The 24,296-nt window shown below is 42.9% G+C and overlaps 1 protein-coding gene across 2 annotated transcripts in view; it reads right to left on the reverse strand.

The window, feature by feature from the left end:
* Positions 1 to 24,296, reverse strand: part of DLL3 (delta like canonical Notch ligand 3) — a 111,230-nt gene that overhangs the window by 85,824 nt on the left and 1,110 nt on the right. For both annotated transcript variants that reach the window (XM_035116867.2, XM_035116866.2), the window contains exons 2-4: positions 15,515 to 15,760; positions 8,404 to 8,461; positions 3,124 to 3,381 (exon numbers count right to left, since the gene is read on the reverse strand). In XM_035116867.2, coding sequence (XP_034972758.2) covers positions 3,124 to 3,381; positions 8,404 to 8,461; positions 15,515 to 15,760 — 562 coding nt within the window. The remainder of the gene's footprint in view (positions 1 to 3,123; positions 3,382 to 8,403; positions 8,462 to 15,514; positions 15,761 to 24,296) is intronic.

The raw sequence follows: 24,296 nt of genomic DNA on the forward strand, positions 1-24,296 counted from the left end.
GATTTAAGGGACTGTAAAAGGAAGGATTCCCCAGGCCCACAGCCATTTCCATGGAGATTGGCAAAACCTACAAGGGCTGTGAAGCTAGGCCAAGTTTGCCCTTTTTGCCCATTATTCTGCTTTAACTTTTGAGGATTAGAAGGGGTTCACACGTGCACATTTTGTCCCCCCCCCACCTCCCAGTCTAATCTTTTTAACATCTAAATACTGTAACTCACAAATCTGTATGAGCAACACATGATCACCATCTCTTATCCCAGAAACCTCAGGAAAAGACAGGTAGCACATTTGATCACACTTTCTGCTGTGAAAGGGGTAGCGCCTCTGAGCATCTCCAGAAAGTATCACACTCCACACTGTGTAATCAGGTGAGGGAGAGCCATTTCCCATTCCCGGGGGAGATGACATTATGGGCTGCGAACAATGGATGGTCCTCTGCCATGTCATCCTTAGGCCGTCCATTTCAGACAGTCCGGGGGTGTGGCACGGGCTATTTAAACTGCCCGCGGCGGAGGGCTCGCCCCTGTTTTTCTTAGGTTGAAGGTGAGGGGAGGGAGTGGCCATCACTTACCCCTCCTAATTCAAGGGTATTCAGTTAAAGGAATCCGGGGGCGTGGTCTCTGTCCAAAGCCCCAGAGGGAGGGGCTAGGGCCAGGGCCGTCTCAAGCACGTCGGGCGCCCGGGCGCCGTGGTGTGGAGATCGCTCCGGCGCCCTTGCCCCACTCCGTTTCTAGCCACGGCTGGTGAGCGGGCGCAGCGTGTAGCCACCCAGACTACCCCTAGAGCCGGCCCTGGCTAGGGCCATGGCACAACCCCTAGCGGTGACCCTGGGGGAGTCCCTAGTTGATGTGCATCAGCAGGGCTCCCCCTACTGGTGGTTAACCCTTCCTGCAGACAGGCAGGAGTCAGATACAGTTGTGTGGTTTCCAATACCGCTCTAAGCCAATACCACTCACATTCTGTAACCAATAAAGTTGTGGCCTTTTTCGCCCATTAACCTAAAATATTGTTTCATGTGTCTTTATTCCACATCCCGGCAGGGTCTGGGACCTTGCCACGCAACAATGTTTTCCTGGTCAAAGGGAATGACTTCTCTCTCCCTCACGGCATGAAAGAAAGGGTGTCTCTTGCTAGCGGTGGTTTTGCCTATTTTAAGAAAATCCCTTGCTTTCAATAGAGTGACAGTTTGGGAACCTAATTGCCTAAGTCAGAGAGACCAATCTCCCTCAAGCAACAGCCAGCCAAATGTTTCTGAAAGTTCAACCAGAAGAGAATGATTAACATATTGGTTTCAGTTACCTTTCATGAATAATATCTGTTTATAAGACCTCTCCTCTTTGATGGGTTTACTCAAACTTTCTAAATATTAAATAAAAAAATTCCTTCCAGTAGCACCTTAGAGACCAACTAAGTTTGTCATTGGTATGAGCTCATACCAATGACAAACTTGGTTGGTCTCTAAGGTGCTACTGGAAGGATTTTTTAAATTTTGTTTCAACTACATCAGACCAACATGTCTACCTACCGGTTTCTAAATACTATCTAAGCTAGGAGAGGTCATACCACCAGAGCTTCTGGGAGTGAATTCTAAAAATAAATTTTGCACTAAACCTAACCAGACTGCCCATCCATTTCAATTAATGGGAGTGAGAAAAAGACATGTGAATTATTTTTTGCCCTTTCTCCTGGCTTCTTCCTCACTTTGAATACTTCAAGTAGGTTTTTTCATGGGGCTACTGCAGTAAAGTGTTTTTTTTCTGGGGAGGGCACCAAAATACCCCCTTGCCAAGGTGCAAGGGACCCTAGGTACAGCTCTGGTTGCATCCAGAGTAAACCTATTAAAATTAATGGACAAAATTAACTTAAGTCTGCTAACTTTAATACGTCTACTCTGAGTAGAACTTGTCTGGATATATCCCATAGCTACCATATGTTAAGGCAGCAGTTTGATAAAGAGGTGTTAAACCACCAAAAAACTCCTACCTCTATGGATTGACTTGGGAGAAAAGTAATCCATGATTAAGAATATAAGAACTACCTTGCTGGCAAAGCTCATTTAGTCCAGCATCCTGTTTTCAACTGTGGCTGGGAAACCCACAACAAGAGCACGAAGGTGACATATTTCAACCTTTTACCCCACCAAAATCAACTGACACTCTGAGGTACACTGCCTCTATACCTGGAAGTTCCATTTAGCCATCACAGGAAATAGCCATGAATAAACCCAACCCTATCTGAATTTCTTATAATATGAAAGCCATCTAACCTAGTGAACCATCACAAATCTTCTGGCATAGAATGTCATTTTGTAAATAAATAGTTGGTCTGTCCAGGATTTACTGCCAGCCAAATTAGTGGGGTGACTCTGAACTCTAATGTTATGGGAGATGGAAGAAAACCTCTCTTCCTTTCTCCGCACCATAAATAATTTTACAAGCACATCATATGCCCTTAGTCACCTTTCTTCTAAACTATAAAAGCTCAATATAGCCATTTCTCAATGGAAAAAGTTCCAGTCTCTTGTTCTGTTTTTCTCCCCTTTTCCGTTTCTACAGTATATACTTCATGACCCATCTTACTTCGTTTCTTTTTTATTGTTTTTAATGTCGTTTAATGTTGTAATCCTCCCAGGAACCATAGGGTGAAGGGCAGGTAATAAATACCTCATAAAAGTAATAATATCCTCTAGAGTGGAACAACCACACGGACACATATTATTCCATATGTAGCCACCCTTTACAAATATGTAAAGGCTATTATGATACTGGCTATTTTAAATCCCTTTCCTAATAATTCTTAGCAGAACAGATTCCACAACAAAAGTCTGCCAGCCCATAGGGTCACTAGAAAATACCATACATCTTCCCACTATAGATGCATTCAAAGTTAGGATCAGCCACCTGACATTGATTCTTGAGATGTGGTTCCCGCACTGCAGGGTGTTGGACTAGATGACTCTTGGCATACCTTCCAATTCAACAGTTCTATGATTGTATTTTTTTATGTTAAACCGGAGTCATGTTAAATTCATGCAAGTGAAATGCCAGCGTCTCAACTCTACTCCTTCCCCATACTGCTACAAGCTGTGGTTGCTACATCCTCCTCTCCTTAGAGATTACTTACGCTCAGAGCAGTATTCGCCCCGCCACCCTGCCAGGCAGATTCGGCTGCCCAGTTCATTACAGGTGTAGTGCCCAAAGGTATCGTCCCGTGGCCGGCAGTAGTCTGAACAGCTTTCCCCATAGTAGTGCTCATCACAGGTGACGTGGTAGGAGTAACGCAGCTCACTTTGGTCTCCCAGCTGTACATCTTGCGACCAATCCTCACCCACAGCCAAGCGGCGGCGTGTAGCCAAGCGACTGATCAACCTCTGGGCATCCTCTAGAGAAAGGGAGAAAAGAAGTTGGGCAGATGGATAGGTCATTAAGCAATGGGAGGAATGGTGGGCAGGGAGAGAGAGAGATACACCTCCAGCCAGAAGCGAGGTTCAAACCTCTGCAGGGGTCAGCAAACTTTTTCAGCAGGGGGCTGATCCACTGTCCCTCAGACCGTGCGGGGGGCCAGAGTATATTTTGAGAAAGAAAAAAATGAACGAATTCCTATGCCCCACAAATAACCCAGAGATGTATTTTAAATAAAATGACACATTCGACTCATGTAAAAACACACTGATTCCTGGACCGTCCACGGACTGGATTGAGAAGGTGATTGGGCCGGATCTGGCCCCTGGGCCTTAGTTTGCCTACCCACGCTCTGAATCCAAGAATCAAAGGCTATTGGAGGGCAAAGGCTTCAAGAAATTATGCTGGAAAAAATTGTGCATATCAAAATGAGCAAATTCATACTGGATACTTCTATAGAAGCTAGTCAGGAGAGCACACTTCACATCTGTACTGTTCACATGCGCACTTGAGGGAAAAAGTATGGGCAGAGCACAGCCATCATGACTAGCAGCCACTGACAGCCATATCCTCCATGAAACGGCCCAATCCTCTTTTTAAAGCCATCCAAGTAGGTGACCATCACTGCCTCCTGTTCCCAGAGGTGGAGCAGCTAGCGTCCCGGGGGGGGGGTGCACCGTGCCAGCAAGTGTCCCAGGGAGGTGTGCTGGCGCCGGTGAGCATCCTGGGGGTGTACCAGTGCCAATTCCATAGTTTAACTATGCACTGTGTAAAGAAATACTTTATTATCTAATATTCAGCTTCATTGGATGCCCCTGAATTCTAGTGTTGTGAGAGGGAGAAACACTTTTCTCTATTCTCTTTTTCCATGCCACGCATGAGTTTTATAAACTTATGCAAGGTCACCTCTTACTCACCTTTAAACTAAAAAGTTCCAAATGCTACATTCGCTCATAGTGGAGTTGCTCCATCCCCTTTAACATTTTGGTTGCCCTTTTCGGAACCTTTTCCAGTTCTATAATATCCTTTTTGAGATGAGGTGACCAGAACTGTATGAAGTATTACAAACGCAGTCACACAATAAATATAAAAGAATCTTGTTTCTTTACTACTACTCCAAGTTTGAGTACAAGTTTTTCCTGCTCCTTGTTTTATCATCACAAGAACCCTGTGAAGTAGGTTAGTCTGAGAGACAGTTACTGTCCCAAGGCACCAAGTAAGCGTCATGGGTGAGCAGATATTTCAATCTTGTGCCCCCAGGCCCTAACCACTACGTAAAACTAGCTGTTATCTATGGCCTTTCATTGCTTTTCTAGTAATGACATTTTGATTGTAGATTGTGGCTGTTTTTCTAAATTGATCCAAATGGTCACATCTGAGAACCAGAAACACACCTTGCACTTCATAAACCATGGCTTTTCCTGCTTCCTAAAGCTTAGCAAAACAAGGATGCTATTAAGGTGGACAGCTGTGCGCGCCAACAATTACTTCCAGGGCTTGATAAGTTTTCTATGATGGTGCGGAAGCAAATAAGACATGCAAAATGTGGCAATGAGTGCAGAACCCAGTTTCCTAAGAAACTACCATTTCCTTGTTTGTAAATTCCTATCACTTGTGGGGTATGTTTGAAACTGTTGATGCCTACAAAGATTTCAGAAGCTAAAGAAGGTTGATCGTCACTGTGTGTAGGGCATTAGCTATCCTACATCTGGGACCCCCAGTCCACAATTCCCACTAAGGCTCCTACTTTTATTTGCTAAGGATAGAGGTTGTTTTTTGCTAGGAGGGGTTTTTCTGCTTTTTGTCTGTATTTTGTTTTGTGAAGGGGCGTTGTCTATGACGGCAGGCGTTGGTCATAGTCAGTGTTTCTTCTTTGAAATGGGTATTTTGTGGTGCCCATGAAAGCTTTTATTTCCAGTTTTGCTCCTGAGCCTCTCTCCTTGACTACCCAAACCAGAATTATGCAATATGAAATTATGCAAATTTGTTCCCTTTCCACAGATCATACTGTGGTCATAATATTTTAAGTGCAGAATTTGAGATTGCCTGAACTCTGAATACAGAGCCCTGGTTAGTGATGTGAGGTGAGAATATTCTTCGGGGCCCCTGGTTCCTTACATGTAAGTGCATTCTTTGAAGAGCTCTCATTTTGAATGAAATAGTCATGTAAGGATTTAACAGTACTCTGGGAAATATTTTTAGGCTTTTTGAGATTTTTTTACAGGCTCATTGGTTTCATTACCACAAGGTGTAGCAATAGAATTCCCTACAGCATCCCACTTTTCAATTACATTTTTTTACACCTCAGGAAGGACTTATTTTCAAACAATTCAGGCTCAGAATACCGTAAGCCTCATTTCAAGCATCTATGTTTCTTCCCCCCACCCCCACCCCCGATTATTATATATTTATTATTATTATTATTATTATTATTATTATTATTATTATTATTAAATTTGTATACTGCCTTTCATCCATAGATCAGCTAACTAGGAGCTGCCTGGTTCATGTCTCATCTTTGTATGAACTCTCTGTGAGACCTTTAGAGAACCACTTCTTTTTCAGCAGGACTGACATATACTTGTGCAGTAAAATATAATTAAAAGGGAATATAATGGGAAGTTAATAATTAGATATAAATTGGTTCTGCAGTAGTAAAAAGATACAAAATAAGGAAATGCAGAAGGGCGGGGAGGGAAGTTGAAGAAAATATGCATCGAACATGTAAAGACTGGGGTGGTTTGTTTTTTGTTAAAATACATATATGAGAAAATTAAACATAAAATAACATTTATAAAAGAAAAGCTTCAACACCTCCACTCCTGCCTGTAACAGGAGGAGGATACCAGGGGAAAAACAGAACTTTTATTCCCAGTGTTACACTATCCGTATTTCATATTCTTCATCATCATACATTATTAGAGAAGAAAAGAGAGACAGAGGTGATTTGACATCTTTAAATACAGTGGTACCTCAGTTTTTGAACAGTTTAGTTCACGAACAACTTGGAACCCGAACACTGCAAAACCAGAAGTGAGTGTTCTGGTTTTCAAACATTTTTTCGGAAGCCGATTGTGCTCCCTGCGTTTCCTGTTGCGCTTCTAATTTGCGTCCCCCCATTGTAATTCAAGCCTTCCGTTTCCACTTGCAGTGTTCTAAGGTGATATTTGGAGCTTATATTTGGTGCTTTTGTTTTTGCGTTTTTTGTTTGGAGGCTTTTTCAGTTAATTTGTTTTTGTGACTGTGTGGAACCCAGCTATTTATTGATTGTGTGACTGCGGAAATGGATAAAAAGCCCCCCCCCCCTCCAAACAATGACTATCATCAGTGCAGGTAACAAGAAGAAAAATTAATTTTAATTTTTATCATCTACAATACTGATATATTTATTTTATAGTACCGTACATTGATTATTGCTTTCATTTTATGGATCAATGGTCTCATTAGATAGCAAAATTCATGTTCAATTGCTGTTTCAGGGGTTGTTTTTAAAAGTCTGGAACGGATTAATCCATTTTGCATTACTTCCTATGGGAAAGCCCGCCTTGGTTTTGGAACACTTTGGTTTTGGAACGGATTAGGTTTGAGAACCAAGGTACCACTATATCCGAAGGGCTGTCACATGGAAGAAGGAGCAAGCTTGTTTTCTGCTGCTCTGGAGGGTAGAACCAGAACCAATGAATTCAAATGAAAAGAAAGGAGATTCCGACTAAATGCTAGGAAGAACTTTCTGACGATAAGAGCTATTTGACAGTGGAACAGGTTCCCTTGGAAGGTGGTTGGCTGTCCTGCATTGGAGGTTTCTAAGCAGAGGTTGGATGGCCATCTGCCAGGGATTTCTCAGCTACCATTCCTGCATTGCTGGGGGTTGGACTGGATGACCCTCAAGGGTACCTCTTCCAACTCTGAAGTTTTACAATTCAAAATAAACAGACACATAAATGGATGCATCTGCACAGAACTGCATGGCTAACAATATGCTTAACAGACATCAGAATGACTCAAAAGTGAAAACCCACAAACATTCAAGACCTTCAATACAAAAAATATATATGAAGTTTTAAGGATAATTCATAAGCCTTTTTTGTACACATTTTTAAAGGAACAATTTTACCTCAAAACTTATTAGGAATAAGGAATGTAGTCCTTTTTAAGATAAGACTCACTTCGTGAGAAGAATTAACATTCTATTTAAGATAAAAGAAGAGTGTTAAGACAAGTTAAAATAAATATAGACTGGAGATGTTACAAATGTGGAAAATAAAATGTAACAAACAGAATGAAACCCCCAAAAAAAAGGATGGAGGGAAGTTATGTGCTCGGCAGAGCAAATGAGATAATGGTTGTTATGTTATAGTATATGCAAAAGTACAGTATATGCAAAAAGAAAAGAAAAGAGGAATGTACTCCTGTTTAGGGAAGCTTTTAATGTTTGGCGGTTTATTGTATTTTAATGTTTTGTTGGAAGCCATCCAGAGTGGCTGGGGAAACCCAGCTAGATGGGCGGGGTATAAATAAATAAATAATTATAATTATAAAAAGGAGACCGTTTACCAAAAACAAAAGAACCATGTTGAGGATGAAGGAAGTCAATTAGAAGAAAAGAAGAACTGAAATATGGTACATACAGGGTATATATTATTATTTGTTTTGTATATGTTTTCGTACTTTATGTCTTATTTCTTGTGTGTGTGTGTGTGTGTTTTGTTGTTTGTTTTTCTTTTGATTCTGCACTATTATTTTCAAGTTTAGTTTGACGTGTGTGTGTGTGTGTGTGTGTTGTAAATAAACTCTATGAAAACAAACAAAAAAGGAGTGTAGTGCTTTCTATATCTCTGAAACAATAACTTTTCTATTCTTGCCCCCTTAACATATTTTTTGGTCGTCATTTCATCTCTCTCTTATTGCTTTGGGTGCTATTGGCCTACTTTACAGGATTGTTGTTTGGACTTATCATGAATGTGCAGCACTTCGAATATTTTCATTGTATAAATTTTTTTACCTGTCGATGGCTCTCCTGATTCTGCCCTCCAGGATTCAATAATGAGGGAAAATGTGCCCTGGGAGAGAAGGAAAAAAAGAAAAGACAAGTGAGAGACTTGAGGAAATACAGAAGATGTTTCTCTACGGTGCCAGTTTTCACTATGCGTGAGGAGGTTAATTTGGCAAAAAACAAACAAAAAAAAAACAATTCCGAGTTTAGAATAGCCCCCAGGCATATGGAACATGGAAGAACCTCAATTTTCCTTAATTTAAACATTTATATCCCACTGTTTAAACCTGTAAGCACATTTGTGGCAGCACACAACAGAAGAAAAATCCTTTAAAACGTTCATTAAACACACACACACACACACACACACACACACACACACACACATTCTCTCAAAAAAAAAAATACACACACAATCAGCCATCATAAAATCTGCTCCCTTTTTACAATATGTTGAATAGGGTCCAAACCACTTCAAGGAAACCTGTGAGACAGGATTCAAGTGGGTAGCCATGTTGGGTCTGCCGGTCAAAATAAATTAAAACAATTCTTTTAAAAGATAGTTAAAAAGACTCTTCTTAAAAACCTAAAAACTCTCTTAAAAGAACAAAGTCTTCAAAAGAGTTGTATTATACTCAGTTGGTCTCTAAGGTGCTACATTCTAATTTTTAAATTATTTTGGAAGGATTCTTTTAAAGAATTTCTTAGATCATATAACTTTTTTGGGCTCTCAGCTGTCCATGGAGGCGCAGGTTAATTCTGTATCCAAGGCAGCTGTTTATGAGCTCCATCTGCTATGCAGGATGAGACCCTCCCTGCCCGCAGACTGTCTTGCCAGAGTGGTGCATGCTCTGGTTATCTCCTGCTTGGACTACTGCAATGAGCTGTACGTGGGGCTACCTTTGAAGGTGACCCGGAAACTAATCCAGAATGCGGCAGCTAGACTGGTGACTGGGAGCAGCCGCCAAGACCACATAACACCAGTCTTGAAAGACCTACATTGACTCCCAGTACAAGCACAATTCAAAGTGTTGGTGCTGACCTTTAAAGCCCTAAACGGCCTTGGGCCAGTATACCTGAAGGAGCATCTCCACCCCTATCGTTCTGCCCGGACACTGAGGTCCAGCTCCGAGGGCCCTCTGGCAGTTCCCTCCCTGCGAGAACTGAGGTTACAGGGAACCAGGCAGAGGACCTTCTCGGTGGTGGCGCCCGCCCCGTGGAACGCCCTCCCATCAAATGTCTAAGAAATAAACAACTGCCAGTATCTGATGTTTAGAAGACATCTGAAGGCAGCCCTGTTTAGGGAAGTTTTTAATATTTGATGAATTATTGTATTTTAGATGGATGGTGTATAGATGGATGGTCTATAAATAAAAATTAATTTATTATTATTATTATTATTATTATTATTATTATTATTATTATTATTATTATTATTATTATTATAGTGGAGCAGTGAGAGGCCTCAGCTTCTTCCTCAGACTTCAAGGATAACAATAATAACCCCCTTACTTTTTGTGATTGTGTGTTCTTAATATTATATTTTCATGTTGCATCCCACCCTGGGACCTTAGGGCAAAGGGCAGGTAACTAACAACAACAACAACAACTTTGAGTCTCAGTTGTTTTCAAATGGGCCAGCGGTCGAGGTTGTGTTCAACAAGGCTGTTGATTCTTTCACAAAATGCCAAAACAATAGCCCCAGGTGGTTATCTCCTCCTTGTGGTTAAATGCAATTCGTTCTATTTTACGCAAGGCTCCAATTAGAAAAAATAAGAATCTCAAGTTCTGGAAAGGCAAGAGTGCCGCCATTTTGAGCGGGTGGCACTGGGACTCGGCCATTCTCCTCAGCAACAATTCTTGTTCACATAACTGTTCCCTTCTGGTTGGCAGAAGCAGCCTAAGTAACATATCTGCTAACAAAATTAGCAGATGCTGTATTTTAGTTTTGACCCCTCTTTAGTTTTAATTCAAAAGTATTTTTATGGGAGGTGAGGCTGTAATGTTCAGAAATGGCCGCCTCAGACGTGAACACACACATAAGGTGTGGGGGAACCGCCGGCGAATAGCCATTTCGCATCCACCTCAGTACTTTTTCAGCTACAGTTAAGACTAGGACCTGCGCGTGCAAGGTCCGTTCTCACAAGCTGGCGAATGCAAGGAAACTAGCTGGCACAGCTCCGCAGCCATTTTTATATGTCAGGGAAAATGCTGAGGGGGCGGGGACAGAAAGGAGAGTTGTGTGTCCATCTGGCCTTGCTCCAAGAGAAAGGCCTCAAGGTGAACATGGTGGCCTAAAAGCTGCTGGGCAGTTTTCTGTCTACCGGCTAAAATGGAGTCAGAGTTGTTATAGGGCTGACACACACATTCAAAATAAAAATAACAAGCTGGGTGTGTGTTTGTGGCCTCTGTTTGCTCCAGATGCCGGCTAGACTGTCCCCACCTCCATCCAATACTTCCCTCTCAATTTCCCTCCAAATTTCTCCTCAGTCTCCTGTTGTTTTCCTACAACAGCCTTCATTCAAACTCCCAGAGTGTGGCTTGCACTTAATAAAAAAACAATTCAATTCAGCAGAACACACTTAGATCCAAAAATAAATATAACTGGCTGCCCTCCCAACACCACATAAACCAAAAATGTAAAAAAAGAGAAGAAAATTCCTCCTGTTTTCTCCTCAGAACAAGAATGGTGAGAGAACAAGTTGGTGGGGAAACACCTTTAGGATTACACTCAAATATTAAAATCAAGTGTATTGTATTGTATTGTATTGTCTGTTTTCCCTTAACCAGGTGAGGAAAAACAGCAAATGAATTCTTATTAAGCTGGGCTGCACACACACAAAAAATATAACAACAACAGTATTTTTCTGTGTATAAGACTATATTTTTTTCCTAAATTTTTGAAGTTTAAAATAATGGGTTGTCTTATACACAGATAGTGTATAGTGCATTTTCTTAATTTTGACTCCCCCAAAATAGGGGGCGTCTTATTCACAGAAAAATACTTTAAATAATAATAATAATAATAATATTGTTGAGGGAGGCAGAGCAGCAAATGCCACCCCCATCCCCTGGCTCCACTCCAAGTCAAGGAACCTAATACCCAAAGCTGACTAATTTATTTTAGCACCTGAAGCAGAAAATCTCATAACTGCTTCCCTTCTTCCCTGACAGTAAAATAATATATGATAATAACAATATTAACTTAACAGTTGGCTGTCATGACACCCAAAATCAACAGCCTGAGGCACTTGCCTCATCCTGCTTAATGACAGGGCCAGCCGTCTTAACAAGGGTATCACTTCTTTAAAGAAGTCCCGGTCTAATTTGTTGCATGTGGGTAAACGAAACTGCTAAAGGGGGGGGGGAGCATTTACTTGTCTTTTGATAATGCGCACACATTATTGTAACAGGTGGCACCCTAGAAAAGGCACTCTTTTGGTTGGACCACTGAAATGAGTAAAGATGGCTGAGACTCAGAGCAACTTTTGCGGGGGGAGAAGAGAGGGATGAAAGGGCAGTGGAAAGGCCAGAGGAGGTGTAAAAGGAAATTAGAAAGCGAGATAAAAGGAGGAGAATTTAAAAAAAAAGCAACAGAGAAGTGAATAAGAGGAAACTCTGCCATGAGAAATAACTCAATGCAAAAGGAATTAGAGAGGAAGAATTTTATTAGATAAAATGGCTTCTTTTTCAATGGTAGGGGGAGAGACTAAAGTTGAGTGTGAAAGGAGAACTGGAGAAGAAATTACAGGAGATGGGTAAAAATACCTTGAAAGGTATATGAGTAGGCAGGACGGGGGGAATATAAAAAGAAAAAGCCTTATTCAATTAGAGCCTCTGAGTTGGCAAATCCTGCCTAAAATGAGACCCAATTTGAGTCGAGCGACTCAAATGAATTATTCTTTTTTTTCGTATATACAGTATTTCAACAATCCCAATGTTTGAGAGTCAGTAGCACAAACATTGCAAAGGTGTTGTGATCTGTCGTGGAAGAACACGACTGAAGAAGAGACCAACCCAGACCTTGTTGGTTGTGTAGGGCCCCCCATGGAAACTCGAGTTTCAGCCCCCCCCCCCATGACTGCAAATACTGATTCCTCATGGGTTTCCAAGTGATACCCGAACAGCAAGACGCTGAACTAAATGGATCACTGTCTGATCCAGCTGTGATTTTCTTTTATTTTTTATTTTTAAAACAATCTTTATTGATTTTCAAAATGTGCATTACATGAATAAAAACAAAACAATATATAACATTGATGAATAAATAAAACTTCAGTATATATTGTATATTCATTGTCTGAGTCTTTATTTACCTCCCCCCTCCCCCTCCCCTCCCAGTACTGTCTCCCCTCTACTTTCTCAGCCTTCACTATGCTATGCAATAGATTTTCTATTTTCGTCTACACACTATATCTTTTTTGGTTGTTAGAGGTTTTGAACCTCCTTAATTCTTTCTTAATCTTCAATTTCTTTACCAGCTGTGCTTTTCTGACGCACCCCTGCAGGATAAAACAGAGGTAGCCAACCTGTTGCTGCCCCCCTCCCCAGATGTTGTTGTACTACAACTCCCATCATCCCTGACTGTTGGTCATGCTGGCTGCAGGCAATGGGAATTGACTTCAAACACTGTCTACCCCTAGGATAAAGGAAGGTGCAGAAATCATTCCTATCACCCCTGAGCAATTTGGAAGAAAGGCAGGATAAAAACCAAATAGGAGATTGGGTCTCCAAAGAGTTGGAAGCTGGACATGTATACTGTATATGGATGAGAGCCTTCGCTCAATGCATGGGTGCAGCTGGGGGGGCAGCTCCCCCCCCCACATTCTGTGGGATGTAATCCACTGAGAGCAGTCACATACAACATTCCTTGTTTTCCTAGAGTGGACATGCAAGGGGATGTTTGGTCTAGCCAGTCAAAACTTCCTGTTCCTCCTGGCCTGGAGCATCCTTCCTTTTGCATGTGATAGAAGGTGGGCATGACCTCACCTGTCCAGGTAACAAAAGGTCATGCAGCACACCTCTCTTTTTCACTTACATCTTCGTTTGACTAGCTTCTACCTAGGACTGCCTGAGAGACTTTTTGATTTAAGATTGAACTTTTGTGTGTGAGTACATTACTTAGAATAAGGTTTTATTTTGATTTGTATGCTTTCTAAGAAACGTGCACCCTCGTTATAAGTATTTTATTTTACAATAAATACTGAAAAGTATTTCTTGTTTTGTCTTCCTTGCCTTTGAATGAGTGAAGCTGAGTCCAGAGCCGGACCATTCGGACCCTACTAGATATTTTGTTGCAAATTGGGTTTATAATTTGTGAGCTAAGCCGTGCAACCCAGATAAGGGTAGAAGGAGTCTCCCTGAACCTTCTATGGAATTGTACGGGCAGGGAGTGGTGGCAGCCTGCTGGTAATTGTACTGCCAAGCTCTAAGACAGCCCCTGGCTTTATCTAAGCTCCTGACGGTGTTGAAGGGGGGGAATTAGATGCCTATGAGGGGAGGGTGTTGAAGGAGCTTCAAAGAACCCCTACATGGGGATTCGTTGCACTGGGATTATTCCCCCCCCCCCACATGGTGTAGATCCACATGTACTGTACATATTGGTACTGTACATGTACTGTACATATTGGTAACTAAGTCTGCCTTCAGGGATCCAGCTGTGAGCTGATGTAACTAAACTTATTTTATTGACTTCGACCGGGCTGTCTTTACCCAGGGGTGTGGGACGCCTGGGCACCGAATTCTGGGGGGGCGCCCAGTACCCACAGCTGAAGCCACCTAAGCTCTTAACTATCTACCTGTTATGAAATAGTCATACCTCGGGTTACAGACGCTTCAGGTTGTGTGTTTTCAGGTTGCGTCCCGCGCCGAACCCGGAAGTACCCAAACGGGTTACTTCCAGGTTTCAGTGCTAAATCGCGCTTTGCGCATGCGCAGAAGCGCCGAATCGTGATGCGGCACTGCGGGTTGCGAACGTGCCTCCCGCACGGATCACGTTCGCGACCCGAGCGTCCACTGTAATAAATAACTTTGCTCAAGCTAGAGAAACAAAATACATATATACCTAGGTATTACCAAAATGTATACCTACTGTTTCACTAAAGGACTTTCGACTTTGTGCACTCATTTACCAAAGACGTGCTGCGCCATCGGTGGTGCTCTCTGCTTTTCTGCTCAAGTTTGTGGGATCGAAAGAAAAATCATCTGGCAAACCGTTTCCAACCCACTAAGAAAAGAATTCTGGGAACAAGGGAGGGCAACCCCACACCTGTTTTGTCTGGAGTTTTTTTATGGGGGGGGGGAGCTGCGCCGCTGTTCCGCACCTTCTCTCTTAACCACGCTTTAATTGCTGCAAATTAATTAAAACCTTGTAAACTTCCGGCAGCAAGCGGTTCCGGCGGTGGTTCGGGGAGGTGAAGGCGAGGCAAAGGAGCCTCCAGCCCGAGGCTGCAACTGTAGAAGGAGCTCGTGAGAGAAATAACTGGCAGTCGGAGTCACTGGCGGAGCCATGCGCTTGTTTCGTCTCTGGATTGGGGTGGTGGCGGTGGCTTGTATGCTAAAGACTACCCTGGGCTTTGAATAAGATTGCGGCGTCTTTATTCTTTTAAGAAGGGTTCAAGGGAACTTACCAGGAACGTACAATTCAATCTGCAACAGACTGAATTGTATAATAGTGAGAGGATTTCACAAGCCTGCAAACAGCTACCTGCTGCGCATGTAAAAAAGGGGAATGTAAACTCTGCTAAGTAAAGGAACTTGCTAGAGCAAGTTAGGAAGGATATTAATAAACAATATATCCTCTCCTCAACATTCCCACATATTCAAGCAAATCAATAAAAATACTTAACTGAGGTTCTGCGCCCCCCCCCCAAATATATCCTAGCCACACACATGCCTCAACACAGCTTTTCCCATACCTTCTTGTTTCACACTAAAGTACAGAAACAAGGCATGTGCCAGAGAGAAAACGCCCACTATTAGAAAAAAATGGGACACAGGTAGCGAATTCATCAGAATCCCATGGGAGAAAGGGGTGCAGAGCTACGGCTTTCTGTCCTGAGTTTGAAACAGAGAGGCTCAAAACATGCAGAGCTGAGGCCTGGGGGGAAAAGGAGCTCACCGGCCACTTGAAGTGGAAAGGGACCCGGATGGGCCCGCTGGTGGCCACGGCGTTCCGGTCAGCAGGGACGATGTCGCTCAAGGCTGCCCCAAAGGTGCAGGGGGGTTCTGGAGAAACCACGGCCTGGGCGTGCTTCAGGCAAACGCGGAAGAAGAGGCGGCAGGGCTGGCCGCCGTGGCAGAAGCTCCGCAGGCTGCTCGTGGTGAAGGAGTGCACCTGAAGTTCGAAGACGCCAGCCAGCTCAGCCTGTGAGCAATAAAGAGAGGGTGGGGAAAACCAGTTAACACGGGAGATTCCTTGCAGCCCCCTCCCTCTGGCCTATTACAGGAACACAGGAAGCTATTTGCCTGATACCGAATCAGACCATTGGGTCCATCTGGATTAGCATTTTCTGCACTGACTGGCAGTGACTCTCCAGGATTTCTGCTAGGGGTCTTTTCGCAGTGCTTCCTGGAAATGCTGCTAGGAATTGAACCTGGGACTTCCTGCATCGTGCACAGCGAATGCTCTGCCACTGAGCTATTCATTTATTTATACCAATATTTGTATACCACTATGTCATAAATAGATATAGTTATATAAATGTATTTTTCTGTGTGCAACACGCCCCCATGTATAAGACTTTGGGGGGGCTCAAAATTAAGAAAATAGGGGAGATTGCCATGGGTTGTTAAGCTTTTTGGGGGGGATTGCCGAAAATCGGTCACTCAACACTCAAACACTGACAATAGCAAGCGTCGCCAAAGTCACCAATTTTCTGACCGCTCAACACTGGCAGCCGCCAAACAACCGCCGAATTGCCGCAGCAGCAGCCAATCACAAACAGCCCTTGCAACAGCCACCAATCACCTACCCTTTCAACGCTGAGAATCTCCTGCTCGCAGCTGAAACCAATCTCCCATCCCCCCTCTGCACTACCCATGTATAAGATGAGCCCCAATTTTTAACATCATTTTTTTAATAAATAAAAAACCTCGTCTTATGCACGGAAAAATATGGTGTATCTCAAAGCGGTTTACAGCGATAGAAACATAAGAACCATGTTGTTGTTTAGTCGTTTAGTCGTGTCCGACTCTTCGTGACCCCATGGACCAGAGCACGCCAGGCACTCCTGTCTTGCACTGCCTCCCGCAGTTTGGTCAAACTCATGTTCGTAGCTTCGAGAACACTGTCCAACCAACTCGTACTCTGTCATCCTCTTCTCCTACTGCCCTCAATCTTTCCCAGCATCAGGGTCTTTTCCAGGGAGTCTTCTCTTCCCATGAAGTGGCCAAAGTATTGGAGCCTCAGCTTCACAATCTGTCCTTCCAGTGAGCACTCAGGGCTGATTTCCTTAAGAATGGATAGGTTTGATCTTCTTGCAGTCCATGGGACTCTCAAGAGTCTCCTCCAGCACCATAATTCAAAAGCATCAATTCTTCGGCGATCAGCCTTCTTTATGGTCCAACTCTCACTTCCATACATCACTACTGGGAAAACCATAGCTTTAACTATACGGACCTTTGTCGGCAAGGTGATGTCTCTGCTTTTTAAGATGCTGTCTAGGTTTGTCATTGCTTTTCTCCCAAGAAGCAGGCGTCTTTTAATTTCGTGACTGCTGTCACCATCTGCAGTGATCAAGGAGCCCAAGAAAGTAAAATCTCTCACTGCCTCCATTTTTTCCCCTTCTATTTGCCAGGAGGTGATGGGACCAGTGGCCATGATCTTGGTTTTTTTGATGTTGAGCTTCAGACCATATTTTGCGCTCTCCTCTTTCACCCTCATTAAAAGGTTCTTTAATTCCTCCTCGCTTTCTGCCATCAAGGTTGTGTCATCTGCATATCTGAGGTTGTTGATATTTCTTCCAGCAATCTTAATTCCGGCTTGGGATTCATCTAGTCCAGCCTTTCGCATGATGAATTCTGCATATAAGTTAAATAAGCAGGGAGACAATATACAACCTTGTCGTACTCCTTTCCCAATTTTGAACCAATCAGTTGTTCCATATCCAGTTCTAACTGTAGCTTCTTGTCCCACATAGAGATTTCTCAGGAGACATATGAGGTGATCAGGCACTCCCATTTCTTTAAGAACTTGCCATAGTTTGCTGTGAGAACCATACAAAGAACCATACAAAGGTTAAATACAGACATCAATTAAGCATTATGGAAGGATGAATTCTTAACTGCCTTCATAGGCTTGGTGGAAAAGAAAAGTTGGCAGAGTTAATCCATACTATTGGCAGAGTATTCCACAGCGCTGGTCCGATGACACAAAAGGCTTGGTTTCTCATTGTCAAATGAGCCTCCCCAACTTGGGGAATGACCAACAATGTACTGAAGCTGGTGTTAGAAACTCAGCTATATAGGCTGGGAACCAAATGGCTCCCTAAACCAGGGGTTGGTAACCTAAGGCCCATGGGCCGGTAGCAGCCCACAAGGCTTGTCTAACCGGCCCATGGCGACCCCTGCTGCCCTCTGCCGCCTGCTCTTACCGGCGTGGCTAGTTCAGATAATAATAATAATAATAATAATAATAATAATAATAATAATAATAATATATTATTATTATTATTATTTATACCCCACCCATCTGGCTGGGTTTCCCCAGCCACTTTGGGTGGCTTCCAACAGAATATTAAAATACAGTAATCTATTAAACATTAAAAGCTTCCCTAAACAGGGCTGCCTTCAGATGTCTTCTAAAAGTCTGGTAGTTGTTTTTCTCTTTGACATCTGGTGGGAGGGTGTTCCACAGGGTGGGTGCCACTACCGAGAAGGCCCTCTGCCTGGTTCCCTGTAACTTGGCTTCTTGCAGCAAGGGAACAGCCAGAAGGCCCTCGGCACTGGACCTCAGTGTCCAGGCAGAACGATGGGGGTGAAGACACTCCTTCAGGTATACTGGGAACCAAATGGCTCCCTAAACCAGGGGTTGGCAACCTAAGGCCCATGGGCCAGAGGGCAACTTTGAGCTAGGTTAAGAGCTTTGAGAATTGAAAGAAAAGTCACTTGGTCCAGGGACAGACCACATATATATTGGCCTATTCCAACCTCTTTCTTAATGGCGACTGCTCCTGCTCAGGCTGCCCAGAAAAAGCAATTGGGTTCCAGAAATTCATTTCTGATTGTGCAGATAAAATAGAACTCATAGAATACTATAGAATGGGGTATTGGTGTGTGAAAACAGTCCAAATCCAATGATCCCCAGATGGTGGAGACGTCAGGCACCATCCTGACACCCAGGAATCTTCACTTGGTCGCAAATGGTCGAAAGCCGGGTGCAAAATGCGCCTGATGCTTAGCTAATTTTGAACACTGCCTGCAGCTGATTTGAGCTGGGATGTAAGGGTTCAGGTAATCCCTGAGGTGCCCTTGACCTAAGTTGTTCAGGGTTGTGTAAATTAATACAAGAACCTTGAACCTAGCTCAGCGATAGGTGGTAGTAACAATATGTCCTTTTCCCCATCCTTAGTCCTTCCTCACAGCCTTTTATTCAAACCATCCAGGCAGGAAGAGAAGTGTGCACAGTGGGCAACAGTCAGCTAGATAACCAACCTCAAAGTTATGCTCTGGACCCAATATGCTTGCCCTGAGGCCTTAGCCCGCTGCAGCCAGTTCCCAGAGTACTTATGCCTGCCAACCTTTTCAGAAGCTCTCGCGCCAGGAACTACAGCTGGATATGGCAACGTTTACCAGGTGAAAGTGCTGTCAAAAAATTAACAATCGCCTGCTGATTTCTACAAACTGTTGTAGAGTAGGGTTTCAAAAAGTGAAAATCCAGACACAAAAGTTCTCGAGCTTTTTAAAAATTCTGGCCAAAGTTGTTGAGCTTTTCGGGCAAAATTTTGCCAGACATTTTGTAGTTTCCCCACCCATATGCTGCTTCCGACTATAGCATTCCGGCATCCTGTTCTCAGTGTGGTCAACCAGATGTCTGTGGGGAAGATGTTGCCCAGAAACTTGCATCATGTTCCCCACCCCATCAACATCATCTGAGCATGCAAAGGGCTCTTTCCTCCTCTGAGCTATTTTTGCAGAGAAAGCAAAGTCTCTTTCCCAGCCACCCCCATCCAGAGCAGGTCCCTCTCCCCAGTCTCTTTATGCCCCCACCTCCTTCTACAACAATAGCGAACCAAATACTGACAACAGAATCTAGATTACAGTCTACATTAATTATACTGCACACTTTCCCTCCATCCTGGAAAAAGCAGTTCTTGGCCTTCCCTTGATCTCTGCTTAGATAGTTCCATTGTGTATCTCTGTATATCTCTCATAAAGAATATATCTCATAAAGAAGGCTGATCGCTGAAGAATTGATGCTTTTGAATTATGGTGCTGGAGGAGGCTCTTGAGAGTCCCATGGACTGCAAGAAGATCAAACCTATCGATTCTTAAGGAAATCAGCCCTGAGTGCTCACTGGAAGGACAGATTGTGAAGCTGAGGCTCCAATACTTTGGCCACCTCATGAGAAGAGAAGAATCCTTGGAAAAGACCCTGATGTTGGGAAAGATTGAGGGCACTAGGAGAAGGGGACGACAGAGGACGAGAAGGTTGGACAGTGTTCTCGAAGCTACAAACATGAGTTTGACCAAACTGCGGGAGGCAGTGCAAGACAGGAGTGCCTGGTGTGCTATGGTCCATGGGATCACGAAGAGTCGGATACAACTAAACGACTAAACAACAACAACAACAAGTCTCTCTCTCTCTCTCTCTCTTACACACAGCGTGTGTATCTGAAGAAGTGTGCATGCACACGAAAGCCTATACAGTACCAAGAACAATCTTAGTTGGTCTCCAAGGTGCTACTGGACAATTTTATATATACAGTATATATATACATATACATATACATATACATATACATATATATATATATATATATATATATATATATATCGACTGCGTCAGATGAACACGGCTACCTACCTGAATCGATACACACAGAGCATTTCACACAAATTCCACCCTACTTTCCCGGGTCTAGAGGTAGATATATTTGTGTGTGTTGGCGGCAGGAGGGAAGGAGACTAGCTTCCTGGAGGAACTGTAAAGACTTTATAGACATAGTACCCACCCCGCTTTTGTGAGAAAACCTCACACTTTTACAAACAGCTGTGTGAAACAAGTTTGCTGCTTTTCTTTTGGAGAGGCTCCGTTCCACACACAATTGCACAGCACTTTCAAGCTGCTCTCCTGCTTCTCCTCACTGAATCCATGGCCAGATAGCTCACCCTTCACATGCTCCCTGAAGCACAGATTTGCTTGAGGTCGCATAAAGACACCCCAGTATTGGAGAAGGTGAAGAATACTAGCCTATACATGCTTTCCTAGAAAGATTTACAAGAAGGAATGCAGCCTAAGCCTCAACCTAATTGCAGCCAGAGTTCATTATTTATTAAGGTAGATTTTAGATCTCTCCTTCATTCCTGAATTCCAGACGGTTGGACTAGATGAGCCTTGGGGTCACTTCCAAATCTATGATTCTATGACCTTTCCTTCAAGAGGCTTGAGGTGGCACACACTGTTTTCGCCCTCTCCATTTAATCCCCACAACAACCCTGTGAAGTAGGTTACGCTGAGAGTGACTGACCCAAGGTCACCCAGTCAGCTTCATGGCTGGGTGGTGATTTGAACCCGGGTCTCTGATCCGAATCTGACACACTAACCACACTAGTATCCAGAGTCTGCTTTTTCAACACCAAGGGTCAACTTTGGAATAATAAAGATGGGGCGGTGGGGGGGGGACGACAACACACAGTTCCAAAACACCTGAAAGACTAATTTATCGTGGCAAGAACGAAGCGCACAAAGAGGACAGTAAAGAAGGGAAGAAGGGTGTGTGTGTCAAAAAAGATGGGTGGGTAGGAAGAGTGTAAGATTTAAGTGTAAAAACAAGAGTTGGTAGACAGTGGAATGGCCTCCCTCGGGAGGTGGTGGACTCTCCTCCCCTGGAGGTTTTGAAGCAGAGGTTGGATAGCCATCTGTCATGGAAGCTTTAGCTGAGATTCCTACATTGCAGGGGGTTGGACTAGATGACCCTTGGGACCCTTCCAACCCTACGATTCTATGACTACACTGATATCTATATAACAAACATAAGAAGAGACCTGTTGGATCAGGCCAAGGGCCCATGTAATCCAGTATCCTGTTCTTGCAGTGGCCAACCAGATCTGTGGATTCCAAATAGATGTCCATACTGTGGGGCAGGGAGAAATTCTGGGGATGTCCCCAAACAACCACAAATGCTGCAAGGAATCTACTACTACTACTACTACTACTACTAATAATAATAATAATAATATCTTGCTGTAGGGTCCTGTAAATTTGGTGGTAAAATTTACAGGACCCTACAGCAAGATTTAAAAATTGGTTTTGCCAATGAACCATCAAAATTGGAATTAGAATTGATAAAAAACAAAACTAAAATTATTATGAAAGCATACCCCCTACTTTTGGAATGGGAGGTAAAAGAAGAGGCGGTTAAATCTTCTATGATTAAATGGGCCCAGGATGTTGGGCACCCAATAATGATGGATCAATGGGAACATCTTTGGAAGACAAATATGAGATTTACAACATCATATAATATACAAGAAAACATGATGGAAATACAACACAGGTGGCACCTCACCCCAGCGAGATTATCAAAAATGTATAAGAATATAGCTAATATATGTTGGCGATGCGGGGAAAATAATGGGGACCAGTATCATATGTGGTGGCTGTGTAGGAAGGTTAAAAACTTCTGGGGCCAAATTTATGATGAGTTAAAAAAACTTTTAGGGATTACCCTCCATAAAAAGCCAGAATTTTTTCCACTGATTATTTTTGATGAAGACATTCCCAAAAACACAAGAGAGATGTTTCTTTGCGGAACAGCGGCAGCACGTACTCTTATAGCTAAAAAATGGAAGGAAGCAGAACCTCCAACGATAATTGAATGGCAAGGTAAGCTTCAGGAATATGTTGAAATGGCCCAATTAACAAACAGTCTGAGAGTCAAAACAAAAATTACAGGAAAAATGGTCAAGATATAAAGTCTATGTACAAAAATATAGTAGGAACCGGCTAATCACACCAGCACTTGAATAATTCGGAGTACGGCCTTAAAAAAAAATTAAAAATACCGATGGAGATATAGTTAAACAAGAGCATATGGAAAGTGTATAGACATACTGAGCTGAGCTGGAACATGCTCACAGGAATGATTGGAATATACTTTTGGGTTTGGTAGGAAGTCACTTTTTGTAAAAATGGGAAAACTAAGGGATATTAAATTGTACAACTTGCTAGTATTATGTGGTATGGTTTTACCTTTTTTGTGAGTATGAGTCTGTTTAGTTCCAAAGGTCTATCTGAACCTGATAATGATTTATTTTTGTTTTGTTAAACCAGTCTGGACAATTTGCCACAAAATTATGTAATCGGAATAATAATAATAATAATAATAATAATAATTTATTTATACCCCGCCCATCTGGCTGGGTTTCCTAAACAAAGCAATACTTCCCTACTAAAGCAATACTTCCATGTGCTGATTGCTCACTTACTTTCTTTCTTTCTTTCTCTCTCTCTCTCTCTCTCTCTCTCTCTCTCTCTCTCTCGTCACACACACACCCTAACCCTGAAAGTTGCAATCATTAGGTGGAAGAAAACATCTGCTCTTTTATTCCAGGTCAATGCTTTGAGCAACCAGGCGGGGGCCCCGTTGCCAGGTCAGAGAAGGGGAGTAGCCAAGGAAGAGGGGCTTATCACTCCCGCTCAATATTTCATGGCAACAGCACACAGGAAAGAACATCCATGCGCTCATCTGCCCAAACAGATTCCTGAACTAGAGATTTTTTTAAAGTCTAGAACAGTGGTGGCCAAACTGTGGTGGCTGTTGCTGAACTCCCATTATCCCTAACTTTTGGCTATGGCTGATGGAGGTTTGAAAAGGTAAAAGTTTAGGAGAGAAAAACCCAGTTCACAAAGGATTCAGCAACAAGTTTTCATGGGGGCCGCAGGCAACAAACACAAAACGGCACTTTGATTCAAGAAAGATCCCGATTCATTTAACTACTCTTCTCTTTACCACTGACACACACAGCAACCAAATCTAAGCAAATTTAAACCCCCAAACTTGTCTTTTTAGAACACTGCCATCCACTCTAATTCAAATCCCAGTTTTGGTGAACTGCTTGGTGAAGGGGCCGTGCACAGACAATTCTCTAAATCACCTAACAAAAGATATTTCCAGATCTTGCCCTTTTAATCTCTGTGCATCTTAATCTCAATTGCTGCATCTGAATCCTAGTTTCACCAGACACCCATTATCACTTGTGCAAATAGCGTTTTCCAAAAGTGTGCCCAAAGTTGTTATACTGAGCTGCCTCTGGAATTGCAGTGATGGGGAAGCGATAAATGCAGATACGTACATCAATAAAATATCAGCCTGCACCCCACCTCTTCATTCAATCTGGATTTACCCTTTGCAGGGGAAATCTGATCATTTCTTTAAAAAAAAACACCACACACACCTGTTGCAAACAACCCACTTGCGATATTGCAACAACCCATTTACAGTATTATGCCCTTGTCTGGAAGCAGCCTAATTAAAAATCACATTTTGTTTTAAATGCAGTACAAAAAACTTCTGAAGACAACAGCAGATGTGCTCCATGCAAGGTCCTTTTGCTTTCCCAATCCGGGACTAGATTCCTTTAAAACCAACCAAACAACTTCCTTCTGTTCTGCTCTACAGTATTTCCAAAGGATTTAGTTGCTTAAATTAAGAGTGTTGGATGAGGACTGGGCCATTCAG

Source organism: Zootoca vivipara, chromosome 6 (assembly GCF_963506605.1).
Source record: "Zootoca vivipara chromosome 6, rZooViv1.1, whole genome shotgun sequence".
Taxonomy (NCBI): Eukaryota; Metazoa; Chordata; class Lepidosauria; order Squamata; family Lacertidae; genus Zootoca; species Zootoca vivipara.